This window comes from Neodiprion fabricii, chromosome 2 (genome assembly GCF_021155785.1).
Source record: "Neodiprion fabricii isolate iyNeoFabr1 chromosome 2, iyNeoFabr1.1, whole genome shotgun sequence".
NCBI lineage: Eukaryota > Metazoa > Arthropoda > Insecta > Hymenoptera > Diprionidae > Neodiprion > Neodiprion fabricii.
In genome coordinates this window covers 10,916,943-10,935,687 of record NC_060240.1, presented here as the reverse complement: position 1 = coordinate 10,935,687, position 18,745 = coordinate 10,916,943, and the positions used below count along the sequence as shown (strand labels likewise).

General features: G+C 34.4%; 1 protein-coding gene and 1 long non-coding RNA gene across 3 annotated transcripts; one reads left to right on the top strand and one right to left on the bottom strand.

Moving 5' to 3' along the window:
• The first annotated feature begins 50 nt into the window (after positions 1–50).
• LOC124175335 lies at positions 51–1,357 on the top strand. The gene is made up of 3 exons (XR_006869144.1): positions 51–665; positions 759–849; positions 1,269–1,357. It is a non-coding gene; the product is annotated as an uncharacterized LOC124175335 (long non-coding RNA).
• A 4,795-nt stretch (positions 1,358–6,152) lies between these two features.
• On the bottom strand, positions 6,153–17,676 carry LOC124175121 (protein phosphatase inhibitor 2-like). 2 transcript variants are annotated; one of them, XM_046555041.1, is made up of 5 exons: positions 17,394–17,676; positions 15,765–15,938; positions 15,507–15,583; positions 14,992–15,133; positions 6,153–12,180 (listed from the first exon to the last, which is right to left on the bottom strand). In XM_046555041.1, the coding sequence occupies exons 1-5, from the start codon at positions 17,471–17,473 to the stop codon at positions 12,162–12,164; spliced, it is 492 nt and encodes a 163-aa protein (XP_046410997.1). In that variant the 5' UTR covers positions 17,474–17,676; the 3' UTR covers positions 6,153–12,161. The 2 variants fall into 2 exon arrangements, with proteins under 2 accessions (XP_046410997.1, XP_046410996.1); XM_046555040.1 differs by lacking the exon at positions 6,153–12,180 and having other exon boundaries at positions 12,264–15,133.
• Between the last annotated feature and the right edge of the window lie 1,069 nt (positions 17,677–18,745).

Genomic DNA, 18,745 nt, shown 5'->3' with positions numbered 1-18,745 from the left:
TTTAAAAATTTCACATTCTGTGTACATCCTTAATAATTTCATTAAGTTTCTTACGATGAAACAGGTTATACCAAAAAAGATTAAAAACACGGATCCGGATCACAATTCAGTTTCAATGAAATTCCTGAATCAAAATTACCGCTACATGAGATAGCAGCAATTTTGGGTAATTCAACCGCAGTTAATATCTGCACGAACCACGTCAAAGTGCCAGTGGTTTTGCAGGGTCTTTTATTATAGACTCGTATTATCGTCAGTCTAGGATATAACACGTGGAGCAGAAATCAGAGGCACAAAGTAACGCACGCACTTGATATAATTATAACCGAAACGAAATCCCATGTCGCTTTGTGTATAATATCAACTGAGAATTTCAACAATTCGGGGACCTTCAGAACTTCACTCTACACCTTTCCTCTCAGCTCATATAGCTGAGCTCTTCGCTGTTAGAAACAGCCCTGGAATAACACCTGGTGCCATGTGCCTAAGCCTCGACACTCGACCGCCAGGTATTTTGGGAATGTCACTCGTGATCCTTCGCATCTCAAGGATAAACTCAACTTCCTCCTCGGGCATCAGAGACAAAGCCCAGGAGTTTAATAATCGAGGAATGCCACCTTCGGTCAAAGCTCCACGGCCATTGATCTCTCACTCCATCATTACAGGTACAATTCTCGAGCGGAAATGGCGGGGTGATAATACTCGACAAACAATCGCAGATAACCTGGTCCATGGATTTTTCTCATTCGCAATTCCAGAAATAGACGCCTAATCGACTTACCGCAGAGCCACTCGATAACGATCCAATTTCCATCCCGATTAAGGTCTGATTACAAGTCCGAAATGATGGTAAGGGATTCAATTTTTTTTTTTTTTTTTTTTCACCACCTCGTACTGATTTTTTTACCATCTATTTCCTGACGTGGCTCGCATTGTCAAAAATATTGTAAATTATGGAAGTCCAGCTGTGACGCCAAATGAAATGTTGTATGGAAAAGAAGACTTGTAGTTTGATTATGAATAGTTAATTTGAAATGATATTTGAGGTTAGAGTGGCGGATCCAATGACCCACCAAGTTTCAAGATGGCGGAGCTTAAAATAATATGTGATAATCCGGTTCAAGTTCAAGACTCAAATTCTGCCATCTAGTTAATCTCATCGAGTCTTTGACAAAAATACATTTGATCAGAATCCGAGATTTTTTTCCACTGACTGTAAAACAATTTTCATCAAATGATTATATATTTTGTGCATCACGTTTTTGCAGTCAACAAACACCACGGAAAGAACCAACCGACTGGAAAGCACTGGCACGAATGGTATGTAACTCCAATGAAATTTTCAGATTATCCGTGAAAACAACCCACAGAAGTGAAGGTGGCAGAATTTCACCTCGACTCGACGATTAATCCTGATCCCATTTTCGAGCACAACGTTTGATATATTCTCAAAGGGCATGCCAAAGGAGTACAGGTAATTCTCCATGAAAGGTTTTCCCTCATACTGTGGACTTGAATACTTCAGGCAAATTTCAAGTGAATTTTGTGTTTTTATTTCGTAGTATCCAAATTCAAAGATTTTTTCCCAAATCCTTTTCTGCCAATTTTGTCAGCCTCGTCAAAATTTTTTTTAAAACACTTACGAACCATTTTTTTGCACTACTCGGGATTGTTTTGTTTGTTTATCGCTTTCTTTTTTATCTCATACGTTTCTACAAAAGTCTACAATTTTTCAAATATACATTCCAAATTACCGATCATATGCGTAATCAGAATAATACAAAAACAAAATAGACGGCAAAATTAAAATATAACCCAAGAGCGATTCAAAAATTTTTCGTTGAACGAGTCTTATATTTGTGCAGAGAATAGAACAGGAATTCTGAAAGAAAAGAAAACAGAAAAAGTGTCTAAAAATAAAAAAGAATCACTAAAAAATGTGCAACAGCTTGAAGATTTTGTGAGACAATTTGGAAAAAAAATTTTGAGATTTTAACCAAAATGTGATAAATTATTTAACTCTGATGAATTCCTTGAATAACAGGACAAACAAATGCGCAAGGATTTGCAAAAAGAATCTGTTTTCCCAGCCTCTTCTGAAAGTTTGGGCATAAATATTTCGGAGGTATTTTTATACGTCGCAAGAGAATAAACAAACCCGTCCACTTTTCCGAAATGGACAATGCAAATAGTGAAAGCTGATAGAACTGGACAGCTTACATTACCATGCGGCATTTTATTTTCCCCCTTAACAACAACGTGGCTCAAATATCACGTTGGTTTAAATACGTCGAGGTAAAACATGCCTTTGGGAATTACAAATATTCGTCAAATATTAGCCTATAAGCTTCTTACTCCCCGTTGCTGTTTGACTTAGTCTTCCGCAAGAGCGTTGAAAACGTGCTTCAAGATTGAATTTACGAGTGCTCGCTTCCCGGATGAAATTTACAAAAGGGATAAACCCTCGAACAAGTTTCATCGTGGTAACAAGCTCGTGGGATTTTTAAGGCGGTTGGCCAGATGAAACTGGAAACGGGACGAAAACTCAAAACTTATGTTAGATCCATTACAAGATTATCGTATTAATATTAAGGTTGAGAAATTAATTGATCGATTGGTTAATCGAGAAAACGGTTATCGACAGGGCTGATTAATCGATTAATTTGAAAATTGTAAAACAAGGTCTGTGAGTAGTAGATTAATTGCACAACCCTAGTATTTGTCAAATCAATATATTCTTCAACCACGATGCTTTGTCTAGAAATGAAATAAATAAAAAAAAAATTTTTTGAATTTGTATACAAAAGCTTAGATACCGATTTTTTTATTCACACTCACTTTCAAATCATGGAAATTCTATCTAGGTAATATTAATTCGCTAACAACGTTAAGCATTTTTCTGCCACGAATCTGGTTCACCTTTATTTTCTCAAAAGATCATCGCAATTTTGATTTACGAATATACATTAGGTACTTTTGGCACGATTTCAAACCGCCGTTGCATATTCGTGAATTATTCGCAGCTCGTATATTCTCGAGAAATTGGGTGTTGGCCGTTAAGAACGGATGTGGCCGCAGAAATCAGGAATCCCGCAGTACAAAAAGACAAAATATATGAAATCAGGAACAGATAAATATTATACACGTAAAAATGTTATTCACGACTGGAAATGGCTCAAACTTAAATATGACTGCGAATTCAGACAGTTTCGAGAAACTGCACTTATTTGTTTTGACAAATTATGGAATTGCGTACAAAAAATTAAACCAACATTTGAAGATAGTATTATAAAAGTTTACAAGTTATTTAACGAAATTATGTCAGATTCTGAGTTTCGCAAAAGTTGGCAAAGTTTTACGGTGCAATTCCAGAGCGATTAATAGACATTAAATTTCGACCACTGAACCGAAATTCAGAGTAAAAGCATTGAAAATGTAATTGGAAGCATTGAAAATGTAGTTACACAGGTATAGAATAAACATTATACTGGGATACATAATTGTATTCATTAGTAACCAGGATACAGACATATTTATATTTTATACTGGTAACAGAATCGACATGAACGTAAGATGCGTTCCGAAATTATCTGGTAGCGCTAAAAAATCCCTAGGATAGAGGCAGAGCTACTCACGAACTCGCTAGTGCAAAAGAGATGAAATATTGTCGTCGGTACTTGTATTGAGAAGCCAGCATGTGCCGGCGCGCCAATCAGAATCATTGACTGACTAGTAGAGCAAGCACTCGACCAATCACAACGCGGTCGTTTTCATGTAACATCTCTGCGGAACCCCCAATACAAAAGCAATTTCAATGCTTGCTAAAATTGTTTTTCCGAAATGAAAACGAGTGACAAATCGGGGGCTTTGAGTTATTCGAGACGTGCAGCAAGCGCATTTCATTCATCTCCTATTCAATTGTTTCACTCTTTCGTTACAGGGTGATTAATTTCACCGAAAACGTGTGCCGAACATAACCTCCCCTTCACCATGATTAGAATTCACCGAGCGTAACGCACGCGTGTCAAATTATTGCCAGAACGTGGAGAACAAAGTTGAATAGGACGGTGAACTGACAGCTTTAGGCTCAAAGTGTGCATTTCATTTATTCCCCTATCGTACCTCCGGTAACTTTAACCTCCCGCTACAAAGTTCTGACCCTCTTCAAAGTCACATTATCTCAACATTCCGCATAAAAAATCTTGCGTCCGATCCAATTTACCGATATTTCTTAACGCGTCACATTTATTTATGGTATGAGAAATAAAATTTGATGATTAATAATTGTTTTTATACCATCTGGGGTTAGAATTTAGATATTGTTTCAGAATTGAATTTGTGTCAACATCAATTTCAGAGCTTTTAAGACAAAGAACAATTTTCACTGTCCCATTTATGTCATCTAACTTGTGTCAAATACGTAATAATTTTTCTTCTCAGGATTTCTAATGTTTCTTGAATATTCTAAAATTGAAGCGCGAAATTCTCTGACTGCACTTTGAAAATTCTCAATCCGTAGCATCTTGCCTGTAATCCTTTTGGGCAAATTTCAGGAAAGATTTTCATCGCATTTGAGGAATAAACGTCGACGAAGACGCGAAACAAAATTTGTAAAATCGAGTTGTTTCACCGATTTTTATTCCGAGTTCTTGCAACGTGGATGAAGGAATCCCCGACCTTTCTCCAACCCTCTTTACCCAATCTCTTTCACCCAATTTACTCTCAATTTGAGAATGATGCAGAAAAGTAGAACACGAAGCAAAAATATATTCAGGAAGAATTGAATTACAAAACTGCGAAATAAACAGAGACGATTAATATTTTGAATAAATTTTTAGTAGAAATCGCGTACTTTTTAATAATCTCGAAATTATCTGTGAAATGAAACTTTTCATTCAAACTTATCTATAACGTACAATGCCAGAATTTTCAGCGACAAATTTTCACCGCGAGAAAAATCGATCAGCGACGCATTCATTTGTGTTCAGATTAAAAACACGTTTTGTGCGTGTATTAAATTCTTGAAATAAAAAGACGACAAATGGCATTAAAATGTTCACCATTTATTTTTGACCTAAATCGATTCAAGGAACAATCGCTCGCATTTGACGGAATTAAACGAATGACACAATTATTCTAATACCGATATCGATTACTGTCCGACCTTAAAGATGACGGATTAATACAGTGAAAATGGTGCGTATAATTGCAATAATAACCGATATAACACCGCTGCAATAATTGGTTTTTCTTTATCCACGTTTTGAAAAATTTCTCATCGAGTACGTAACTGCAAAATCTACCATAAAACGCGATTCCTAAAGGTATTTTCTTCGGTTCCCCATTTTAGCACCACCGCCTCTTAAAGTTGAAACTCGCCTCTCTGGCCATAAAGAAAATAATGAAACACTACAAGGACAGTTCCATTTCGTTCTTTGCGATGTTTGAAATTGCCCCCGAGCTTTTGGGACAAACGTTCGATTTCTGTCTTGAGGGACTCTGCGTTGAGAAAATATTTTTCTACCACGGTTCGCGGATTCGACGAAATTGTTCGCTTTCATCGTGCGTCGAGGGAAACTTTGGATCGACTCACAGAATTCTGCGTTATATTATTTAAAATTTGTAAAAAAAAAGAATGAAATCAACATACATTGTCTCGATTTGACCAAATCATTTTCTGCTTAACAAAAGCAATTAATAATTTCCAATTAAATAGTTGAGTCAAGTTGTTTCGAAAATTGCTTGAAGCTTCGTGCATAATTAAAAAAAAAAAAAAGAAACAAGTTAACATGTATAATCTTAATTTTTGTGATTCCGTGATACGTTTTTTTCCGTTCTTAACAATCCTCATCAAGGAAAACGTGCGTCAAATCAGCGATTAAATTTCCAGACGAAAATTCGAAAATCATTATACATGTTCCATATTTCTTTTAACAAACTTCTTTTACAACAATTATCCTAGTGAGCCTCGAATAAAATATTTGTACATTCAAATTGACAGACAAAGCCACTGATTGGTTTCAATGTTTCGACTTTTCGATTAAATTTTCAATTCACTTGTACATTTACTTACAAATTACATTTGTAATGGGTAATATGAAGAAAAATTAATTACAACACTTTCGACGATATGGTAAAAAAATAGTCAAATATCGAGGATCTTGTTCCGATAATTTCGGATGATTTTATTGAACGATTTTACAGTTTCAATATCATGTTAATGTTATATAAATAATTACTCAATACCATCGTTTAATCGTATTTACACATCGTTTATATCGTTCTTGTTTGTCATAGATATTATATCCACTCGGGTTAATTAAAATATCTCTGCAACAGTTTAGACTGCAAAGTAAATATTATAATCGTCAACAAGCCGGATAAACTCTGTATCATCATATTATATTATGCTGGAAGGCTCGTCGACTTGTATTACATCTTCTTAACGCGATCGTAAGGATATAATAGATCGGGGTGCAGGATTTAACGCTTCGAAGTTTACGGTACAACTACAAGATCCGCGAAATTTTTATATTCAGACCTCAGTCAGAACGAAAATTCAACGAGTGAATAAAATCATCGAGACTAAATTTGTAAAATTCATTATTACTCAGTTTCGAGAGAGAGAAAAAAAAAAAAACTCATCAACAAACTCGGTGCAAATCGTAATTCTTTCAGACATAATTTGTAGTTAAAATTCAGAGGAAAAAATTAATAATAAAAGAGTACGTGCCCAATTGCACAAATTTCGAACGAACTATTTGAGATCGAGTTCAGTTCTCGAGTCGTTATACAAGTCAACGTAGTTTTATATCAAATGTTTAAAACTATATGCATATATCACTTAGACGCTTTCAAATGAAAACGTGTGTACGAAAACGATCAGTTGTTACAATAGATGCATCAATCGTTATATTGACTGTAATTTTGAATGAAATTTGTTAACACTTACTATTACTTATTACACATATACATGATAATATTACGGTTTTGCTTGTTGTGTTAATCAAGGATGGTCAAAACTCATTATACACTAATTTTATCTACACGTAAATAGCCGACAATTTTTGGTGTTCATTAAACAGTCTGATCAATTCCTACAAATGTGCAATGTACGTATTATACCTAAGCGTAAGACCGTTATGTAAACACATAAAGCAATTGATAGTGATTTTTTTTTTTTATCTTATTTTTTCAATCGTTTATTCATACCACAACTAATTTTTGAACTCTTTATAGAATTGGAAAAATTGGATTTTTCGTTTTTTTATGTGGAAAACACTCGTTGGAAGTCACGTTTTAAAATTAAGATCGATTATTTTCCTCACTCCCGTTTAGTTACCTTTCAAAAATTTTGCCAAATCTGTGTAAATTTTGCTCCGCACACGTAATCGCATTTATCCTCTATTACAGGTATAAATATAGTATATATTTCAGACTAAACATTCACGTACATGCTAAACATATATTATATATCATTTATTTGAAAGAATATTTTCAACATTTCAAATTTTCGCCAACAACGACGCATTATTTTGTATTCGGTCACGATAGTTAATATCTTTACTATACAATAATAGATAATGACTAATTTCATTTTCGATGCTATGTATATAATATAATCTATTAATTGAATAATAAGTGTTAAATTTCTCCTAATTTTATAAGTAATCAAGATTTTCTTCTTGTATTATTCACATATTATTCATATATATATATACATATTATATTATCAAGATCAAGAAACGAAAGAAAAAATTACAGAGATATTTCTTTTCAGATTTTGATCAATTAATTGTACAGAAATATATGAATAGTGGTCCACGTTTTTGATATTGAAAATATTTGTGGCTCTTTGTATAATTGATAATACATGTAACATCGTCGCAGTTACCTAATCCGGTCAAAAAGTCAACAGCTGTTATTTCACGAGTTAAGTTTTCTTGAGGCCTGATCAAAAACTCGCGTTTAATCGAGAATAAGTGAATAATGCAATGGAAGATGAAAGTATGGCAATTAGTAACTTTTGTAAATTATTCAAGGATCCGAACGTTGCATTAGATGAAGTGGAGCTCGACAATTAGGATACAAAAATGGTAATGGCCGAGCAATATGGCGTCGCACTCGGTGATCAGCTGATCGTTTGACCCTCGGTTTCAACAAAATAACACGAATACAAAGGAACAGAAGACTTTGGGCAAGCGGTAATAGTTTGATATTCCTCCATCGAGTTGGTACAAAGTGAAATAAGGTTTTAAAAACGAGTTTTACAATTAAATAAGACAGAGATAATTTCGCGCGTTTTCTACCGCCAGCTGGCGTCTTTCGTTACTTTGGATCCCAATGAAGAAAATTAGCCAAAACTCACTGAATTGGACGTTTGGGGATGGGATTACGGATTTCGCCCGGGATGCAGGAGTGTATGGTTTCCGGCCTGGGAATACAACGCTGCCCGAGTTGGCCGAACGAGTTTCGTAATCTCTTCTACTTTCGAAAAGTTCGAGGTGACGCGGCGCTACGAGCACCGCATGCCGAGCAGCCTCCTCTGGGTGCTGCCCTACTCGTTCCACTCTTACTTCGGATACACCCGGGGGACAAAATTATGTAATACTTGTACATTAGACGGTCATTTACAATGTATAAGGATAAATGAACCCCAACATCTGAATTAAAAGATAGAAGAATGTAAAAAGAACCGATCGAGAAATTTGCAGAAATATTATTCATATAATGATAGTAACCAAAAACGAAACGGCACTTATTTCATTGAATAACTATTTGTTATTAAATTTTCATCATCTCTGAATGTCTCCAAAGTGGATAAGATAAGCGTGAAAACATTAGAATCGAATAAAAAACATCAAAGTTTGATCATTTTCAATGTTTTACGTTTTGGGTTATTTCATTTTGTTCAAATTACATTCATTGCTTAGTAGAAATGTTGCTTCATTCGAGTTCACCTTTATTGTAGTAAACAATATTGTTGGAGTTTTTATATCCTTTTTTTTTTTATATTCTATCTTTTGATTCAAACATTGGGACCGAATTAAGATGTATAAATTAGAAATCTGTTCAAACAATGATCGTACAATTATATTAAATTATACTGCTGGTAAGTATTTCAATTTTTATCGAATGTTCTTATTTCGGATAGTTTCATTTTTTCGTTCGAAAATTTAATTTCTTTTCTTGCGATGGCCGCGCTTTCTCGCTAATCGATAACAGTGTTGAACAAAATGAAGCCTGTTGAAGACACAGATTAATTATCTTTTAATAAGTGAAAATCAAATAACTTTGCTAACCATGAATTATAGATAGCTTTGCCCAAATAAAGCAGACTAATGAATTTTCCAATTTATACTTTAGGACATAGCGGCTACTTAAAAGTGTTTGTAAAGGATCGTACAAAAGTCTGAAGCATATATACAAAACTGATTACTATTTAAAAAAAAAAAAGTATAACAGAGAAAGAAAATATCAATATTATACATGGAAACGGGTTTACAGAAGCTAAAATACAATAACGTCTTGTGTATTTTAAAACTGATACAGACTTAATCGAATCGGCATCACGATTCCATTTCATTGTGGTTCATATGGTTTATTGTAGTACCTTATTCGAATTAATCAATCTAATCTACCTCGAAATGAAATCAGAATCCTATTTTCAGGGTCGGTTCGTGCGCTGATGTAATTGCTGGAAAATCCCAAATTGAATATCGAAGTGAATGATACAGACAGGTATGTTATATACGTACATAAAATACGTCTATCTTTATGTGCATATTTCAAAAGATTGTTTTTCCTTCAAAATGTTTTTCCCAGTTCTAAATTTTCTAATTATGGAGACAGGTAGTTTTTACTCGTGATAGAATGTTTAATCAAATACTCTTTTTCTTTATATCAGACAAATATTGAGCAAAGTTTGAGTTTAGTGGGATTTATTTACACCGTTCATCGTAATGTTTTTTTTTAAATTTCACCTCAGTATTCTAAAACTGTAAAATTTAAATACGATCCAATGATATGTGATCTATTCAAATGAGCGAAGACTTGATTTGATATATTTTCAACAAGAGTAACCAGCCTTTTAACAACAAAAAAAAATCATAGTCACGTGATCAGCAAAGTTACGTAATTGCTGAAAAATTCAAGCAACATATCGAGAAATTCTGATCAACTTTTATAACAAAAAAAATACGAAGTTGTAAGAATTTTAAATTTCGTTCAATTTCACATTGAAATACAATTAATGTACTGTAATAATTTAGGGTAACGAAATTTTTTATCACGAAGCATCAGCCCTTGTAAATAATAGTTTTTTGAGGTTAGAAAATTCTATCCCCGTGGGAAAAAACGCGTGAACGCAACATTGGCGTATGTTAAACATATTTCAGCATGAAATAGCGTGAATTAGCGAAAAGAATATGATTTAATACCGGCAGCCACACGTCGAGCAAGAATGTTGATCGGTGCGACGACATCTTGCACATTTTCGTTTACACTTTTTCGATTTCGTGACAGAGGAGCTAGCTGGCTTTGCACAAACGCCATCGTTACATGAGACGTCATTATTTCGAACAGGGCACGTTGAGGATGGATAATTTCTAAAACGTGTTTATTCATAATTGAGAATCTTCTACATTCTGCAAGAGATTGTGAATATTCAATGGGTTACGTATTGCAGAGATTTTTCGCCAAACGAAATTCCAACGCGATATTTAGATCACGGAGTTTGGGGTAGGATATCATTAGTATAATATTCTTTTGACACGAATGGCGACGGCAATTATATTAAAAAATTATCAAAAATTTCTACGACTTTTATCGGAATATGAATCTCTGACAGGTTCTCAGTTGTCCTAAAAAATGTTTGACAAATTTAGACCATTTCTAGGAATTTTTTTTCACCAGGTAATGGAATTCTAATTTAACATTTGGGTTACGCCTACGAAAACGCTTTTTCATTTCAAGGGAAATAAACTCAGGGAATGGAAAAAAACCAAGAACCCAAAGTTTTTTAGAAACAATTCGCATAGAATTAAAAAAACAAAACGCGTCAAAGATGTTAATTAAAAAGTTTTTCTACGCTCACAACCCTGTTGTCATTTTTCAATAGCTTTAAATCTAGAGTAAGTCAACTTGAAAATATCTTAAGGTGATTGAAATTGTCTGCAATTGGGACCCTTAAATTCAAACAATGCCATCTGGGGGCAGTGAATGAGTTACTTGTTGAATTATAAAATTCATTTTTTATCCCATAGTTTACTTTACATTGACCCAAAGTCACAAAATAAAAATCTTACATCTCGCGCAACGTTTTCTGCGCTTCAATGTGTGAACGAAATTGTCAAAAACGATCAGCTGATTTCCACGTCCGACGCCATTTTGATCTAACCACACCCGTATTAAGGATCCCAATATATGTAATATCTGTAATACCAATATACAGAGTGAATTCCTAACGTCTGCAACGTTCGTCGTCTGCTAAAATTTGATACGTACGCGCTAAAATCCGAGAGCAACTGTTTCCCAGGGCGACCAATTATCTATAACCTCACAAATTTCGATATCTTTTTGAATTGAGCACAACTACCACCGACAACTGCCAAAATTTTTGAGGTTACATACATCGCAGCGAACTGTCGTCTAAATTTATAACGGTTGGTCGCCCTGGCAAACAGTCGCTCTCGGATTGTAGGGCGTGCGCATTAAATTTTAGCGGACGATGGACCATGCGGTAGTTAGGAATTCACACTGTATACATATAATATGTATTGTTTTTTTTTTTTTTTTTTTTGTCACTATTTTTTGATAAACAAACAAATCACCATTTTCACGGGTACCAATCAGTCTACGCACGTTTTTCATTCGTTAGCAGAGTGAATGGAGGAATGGATTTTGAAATTCTTCATTTGTTCGTTCATTTCGTACGAGTTAAATTTCACTTAAAAGACTTGTCAAATCTAGAACAATGATTTTCGCAGACGAAACCTCAAAAATTTAGCTTATTGGGAAGTTAAAATTGTATTCTAGTTATTCTTGCTGTTATTTTATTTGGCTTGAAATATCACTATTGCAAGTAATTGTTCGAGAAAATAACAGCAAGAATAAAGAAAGCATGAACGTCCCTTCAAAAATATGTTGAGATAGTTGAGAATTCATCCTGAAAATTCATCCCTGCGCAAAAAAAAAAAAAAAAATGTTTGAAAATATAATATATGTAAGAGCGATTTCACCGCGGTTTGTTTATGTAACTTCAATTCATTTTCGAATGATTTAATATAACGTTTCAATATTTAAACACTTCTCGTACAAATTTCGGTTATTGCATTTAAGCCACTTATTATAAATTTCTGTTACACGTTATATACACATCATGTATATATATATATATATATCACTCAGATATCACTTACACATCTCTAGCTTTTCTACTTTTATAGAGGACAAATATTACATTACAGCCAGATCTGATACATTTGCTCTGCAAACGTTATACAGACTCCGTTACATCGTTAAGTTTATTTAATCACTGGTTAGGATTTAACAAATTAGTCATGTTAAATCCTAAAACTTTACCACCACAATAGCATTACCGAATCTCGTCAAGGTTTTGTTTTTTATGTTTCAAACACAAATAAGATGTAACGGATCATATACGTCATGTATAAATAGATATAAAAACATTTTCTTTTATAAATACTGAAGCTGCATGAAATTTTTCACCATGCAATGACGCGCGAAAAAAAAAATGAAGAAGATTTATAACACATGCTAAAAAATCACTTGTTGCGCAATAGCGAAGCTATAGGAATAATATAATGTATTATATAATACGTAAACGAAGCTTTGGCTACAGAGCAAAGTTCAGTAAACGAAAAAAAGAGAGGTAACAATTTTAAATAAATACCTAAACCTTCATTCTTCGCATACATCAAACCGATAAATTAAATTAATCTCTTCAATTTCGTGTCACAGGTTAAAAAGTATTGATTGAGGAGAGTGTTAAATATAACTTTGGAAGACGGAATGAAACTAATTCAAGTTAATAACCAAGTAATCTGATTTTTTATAAAGTTTAATAAAAGAAACTTGTCCCAATGCAATTTGAGCAGTTTTTCGTTTACTGATAAAGGAACAGAGCAAATGAATGAATGAACACTAGCCAATAAAGAGCAGTCGAGCCACAAAATTGTGATGATAATAACTAATGAAACAATAATGATAATAATAGAAAAATTATTAATAACAATAATATTAATATTAATAAAAATAATAAGTGGTAATGAAATGAAATTTCCCTAACACTTTGTTCAACTTTGTAGAGGTTTAAAATGGAAAGTCTAAAGTGTATTGGTTCACCTGAGAATAGCGTTACGCTTCACACTTTGCACATCCTGCATAATGTTTCACGAATGTTTCAAAATATTAAAATCATGAAGAAAAGAAATTGAATCAGTAAATATTTTATCCGTCAAGCTTTGTGGTTACAGCTTTTATGTATATTTTTCATGCTTACAGCGTAAGGCCAGTCTCACGTTATCAAACGCCTTATATTTAACCGCGACCCAATTAGTATTTCACGATGTACGCGGTAAAGTAGAAGGTAGCTCGAGTACGTTTGATCACTGAGTATTATCATCATCATCAAGATCATTCTTACGTTATTATGGTAATCGGTATTATAACGTCATTTTTGTAGAAACTTTCTAGAACTATAAATCATACTTTCAAGTCCGCGAGGAAGCTCAGAATGCATTGATTGCATAAGTAGGTAAATGACAATCACTCGTTACAGATTCTTTACTACGCGCGAATAATGGATATTTACATGCAAATGTTATAAATATAAATCGGGATTTACCATCGTAGTTAATAGTAACATATCTTATAATAGTCAATATAATTCGGATGACGAGTATAACGAGTTTATATTTCTACCAGACATTTTTATCATTACTTCATCTGTTCAAGAAATAAAAACTTTAGGGTTTAACCGGTTCATCCGTTAACGGGCCGTTGAATGACGGGAGTCTGAATGAAAAAATCAGTTCAAAAATCTCCACCAATTTCATTTGCGCCAATTACAGCGAACACCAATAAAACACATCCCTATCGTGTAAGAAAGATTAATTTGAACAAATTGGAATAATGCAAGCTGAGATATCAGATTCTACTATTTTGGGGCTCACTTTACTCGCTGAGTAGATCTTTACAAATTTTCCGAAATTTTTTTTTTTATTTCAGCTGATATCTGGAAATCTGTGATGAATAAAATAAGGCCAACGACATTAGAAACAGAAAAAAAATGCCAGAGTCTCGTAATTGACGTGTTTTAATAAGAAAGTTTTTCTTTAAATCACTGGTTTCCTAGCTTGTGTTATTCGAATTTACTCAGATTCGATTCTATAACATAGTAGGCATGTTGATTCAATAGAATTCACCGTCATTATCGCAAACGGAATTGTTGGAGTTCATTTAAACGGTTTTTCCTTTTTCCAAAAATTTTTATCCACAATCAGACTCTTCACAGGCCACTCATCCTTAACCAAAAATCGGAGCTACCTTCCTTTTTACGCGATGTAGTCAAGGGAATACCTAAAACTAATTCACTATTTGCGTACAATTGACAATTCAGCAGCCACTCGTATAACACGTAAATCTGTGCGTATCAAAATGAAAATCAACTACATGTTTTGTAACATTATCACATAAGTAGGTAGGTACTTTGCGAAGAAAAAAAATGAAGATCGGAAAAAAAAAAACTTTAAAATCACAACCGTAATTTTTATACTCTGTAATTGTGTGTAAGGACCGTCAGTAAAGAACCTCCGAGGTAATGCTTATGTGAACATTATACCGAGCTGCTAATTGCTACATTTTCTAGCAATAAAGTGGGTTGAGAACGAAAAACTGTTGTTAACAACAAGTGATTATTGGGGCGAGTTTGAATCAGAATCTGGCTCGCTATCACAGGATGGCACGCACTTGGATCGAGAGTTTGAATCCGCTTCATCCTCCTCGTCGCTGTCTTCGTCGCTCTCTTCCTGCATTGACTTTCGTGCCAATTGTACCGCCTGCCATTCTTGATAATGACCTTTACGTTTCTGTTCGAATGCTAATCTTTTTTCTGAAAATTCATATCAGATTTACGTTAATCTTATAATTTAACGGACTTCGAATGCATTGAGAAAAGTATACAGCACAGATTGTTAAGCAACGAAAATCAATGTTCAAATCACTGGAAACAATTCTGAAGGTACACTCTAAAAATACTGCAGATTTGGAAAGTCCTGAGTTCAAGTTTTTGTTGAAGTTGCAAAATTGATTCACAGAGAAGTATTTAGCAACGAATCGTTGTGAACTTGACACAAAAAAAGTATTAAATTCAGGAAAAGAAACAAGTAATAAAAAAAAATGAGAACTACATTTGGAATCAATCGACTGATAATCCACTTTGTATGAAAATCGAGAAGAACTAATGTAAAAAGAAAATGTATTACGTCTCTCTTCTGGCGTCTCTTCATCTTCTTCATCCGAAGATTCCTCCAAGATTTTTGGTTTATCGTTACCAGCCAGCCTGTAGAAATGAATACACGAAACATTAGTTCCCTAGTCGTTTCAGAATTTGTGATCAATATAGATTTTTATTGTGGGACATTTGTTCACAACTGGACGAGATCAATGCGTATGGATAAATATGAGAACAAATGACTGAACTGTTTAATGAAATAAGAGAAGAGAGAGTAAAATCAGCATACTTTGCAGCAATGATTGAAGAATCCAGTTGGTCTCTTTCATGCTCGTTATCGACACCCTCGTAGTTGTAAGGCGTTTTTGGTTCGTCAATTTTCATGTGACCGTAATCCTTGTCGGCTGGATGCAGCGTGGCAATAATATTCATCTCATCCCACTTTGTTTCCTTACTGGGTCGACTGAAAGTTTCATTCAATAATTTACCCGATTTCTTTATCGTAAGTTCTTTTAAATTATAGGATAGTTTGAAAACGTCAGATGTTTCATGAAATTACTATTCGCATATTATTTTTCTGCTTCGGGTACAGATTTGGGAATGAATTTTAAAAACTGTTACTTTTTGAGGATCAAAATGATCCTCTATAGGAACGCTTTATCTTATCTTTTGTTACAACAGGATGAATCTTTAATGGAACTCTGTGACGGTGTGAAAAACAGAAGATACTGTGAAAAAAATTATGTATATACTTTTGATTTAACAAACGATTGAAGCTATTATCAAAGGTTTTGGGAAGGGAAGGGAAACAAAGACTAAATCATTGCTCAAAGATAAAATTGCGATTCCTCTTTTTTCCGTTTCTATGACGTCGAAATGATTTGAGTGGCTGAATTTTTCTGCAGTAAATTTATTACGTTACAACGCTACAAGCTTGAACTTTGTGTTGATTAAGGCAGTCGCAGCTTCAAGCCAGTTGCATATCTTCCACGCCAACTTTGGCGGCAAGAAGTTTGCTTTATTTTGTTTGCTCGCAACAGATTCCAACGATTGCATGGTAAACATTATAGCACAATGGGAATCAGATCACAAACACCGAAGTTTAAAAAATTTCGATGTTCAAATAATAAAACCTTATCTTAAATTGCTGATGTCGCTTATTTCGTGTTATTCAAATTTGGTTAAATTCAGTTCTATTACACATTAGGGATGTGTTTTGTTCCTTTTCACTGTCATTGGTGCAAGTAATATTACCGGAGACATTTTAAATGGTATTTCCTTTTTTCAGAACTTATGACTCAAACTCTACATTCCATTCATCTTTAAGAATAGAATACATTTCGAAGAAAGAATCTGTTATCCTATATATATGATCGACCAAACTTATGATGGTTCTGATAATTCAAACAAAGCCGTTGGATCATGTTTGGGGAAATTTAGTCATCTAGCGATCGTCTGTGAATCGAAGAGTGAAATGAGCAAAAATTTATGACGTAAAGTTCAAGCAAACGGTCTTGATTAACGGCAGGATGTGAAAATAGAAAATTTTTCTACCGTCTTGATGCAGAGTAAAGAACGCAGCTACGTGACGTGTGAAATATTAGCACAGAGCTGAATCGAACTGATTGTGTGTATGTGTGAGATTGCAGCTGTGATCGAGTATTAATCAAACATTGAGATCTCGACATCGTACATCTCAGTGTTTAAAAATACGCGTGAAGTAACCTATGAGTCATAATATCGAACGGTTCCGGTGTTAAATTTGATTAGACAGAAGCTTGCGGGTAAAAATTAACTTGAATTAGCGCTGCTCGAGCGACGAGAAATAGGCGTGACGGTGAGAATTTTTTAGGTTAGAAAGACTTGACGTTTTCGTAGTCAGAGATTCATTTGCAAAAACGCGTACGGTCTGTATTACCTGGGCGCTTCCTGCGAGTCGAAACTGCTCGACGACTTTAGAATCCCCTTCGAAGGTCGTTTGCCTAAATTTTCCGCCATTACTTGGGCCGAAAAAAAAAAAATGTTAAAAGATACAAAGATTCACTCGGAACTTTCGCACATTTGTTGTGTCGTCTAAAACTTGAACTGTCCAAGTCCAGCGTCGGGCGAACTTGTTGGAAGATTCGGCTGCTAGCGTACCGGGAATTTTGCTCGTTAGGTCTGAAACTCGACACTTGTCAACATTTCTTCCCACTTCGCACCGCCGGCACAGAGCGATACGCACGGTCGTTAGACGAACTTGAAACTACAGGCGGTATTAAGGGGATGCTACAGACCGTTCTTACCATCTGAGCTAAATCGATGGATTCTACTAAAATTCACTCAACTTCGGAGAGGCTGATTGTAAAGCACAGGGTTCGTACGTTTTTTGAAATCTAAAATTTCCAGACGTTTCCCTGTTGTAAGAAATTCCCTGGATTTCCCCTATTTTTCAGGTTTTCTCCGTGCGTACGAGTTCTGAAAAGACCTAACTTCATGGCGTATGTAAAGTAGCGAACGACTACGTTTTCAATCCTGTGGCACAGATTCTTCGCTCAATTTGTATCCGATTGATTTGAAATTTTTACACAATCTTTGAAACTTGTTTATCGATTGAAGCTCGTGGCTATATTTTTAAATTTCAAATCAAGGATTTATTTGTCCAAATTTTTTTAACAATTTCATGGTCGACAAATGAATTGTTTTGTTCATAATCGTATATATTGAAAAAAAAAAATATTTTTAATATTCGGGCTACGAAGTTGAACCCGAAAAGGTGTTTTTAAGTAAAAAAAAATGTTCTATCTGTTACAAATTGGACAGTGATGTCAGGAGATGCGCCATCGCCAAAGCTCTCGAGTTCGAAGTCGATCGTTGCTTATACGCTCCATGCTGCCATTTTTTTACTAACTTGAATGAAAAAATCCTTCAGTGTTCTTGAAACGATAGATAATAAAACGCTCAAACAAAAGTTTGTAAATAATTAAATATAATATGGTGATTCTCCTTAAAGATCTGAGAATACCTATATTCGGAATTCTTTTATCGTTTGAAATTAATTTCGAAGTACGATCAAGCCTCAACGTGGGAAAAGTTGACAAAACTCGCTGCGATGCTTCCAAGAAAAAAATTGTTAGAAACTATCAGACAGAACTTAAATGTAAGGTATATGAAAATTTTGTCAATTTCATTTCAAAACGTTGCACATATCATTGCACGTAAATACATAGAACTTCGGTGCATAATCATCCAAATGATTCATAAACAGAGAGCAATAAAATTCCGGTCCAG

What these genes read in the sequence shown, in the direction of transcription:
- LOC124175121 (XM_046555040.1), bottom strand. Translation starts at nt 17,473, where the DNA reads ATGGCGGAAAATTTAGGCAAACGACCTTCGAAGGGGATTCTAAAGTCG. An exon ending in GACTCGCAGGAAGCGCCCAG is followed by an intron (nt 15,939 to 17,393) that starts GTAATACAGACC and finishes TGAAACTTTCAG; the next exon opens with TCGACCCAGTAAGGAAACAA. An exon ending in TCTTCAATCATTGCTGCAAA is followed by an intron (nt 15,584 to 15,764) that starts GTATGCTGATTT and finishes TCATTTCTACAG; the next exon opens with GCTGGCTGGTAACGATAAAC.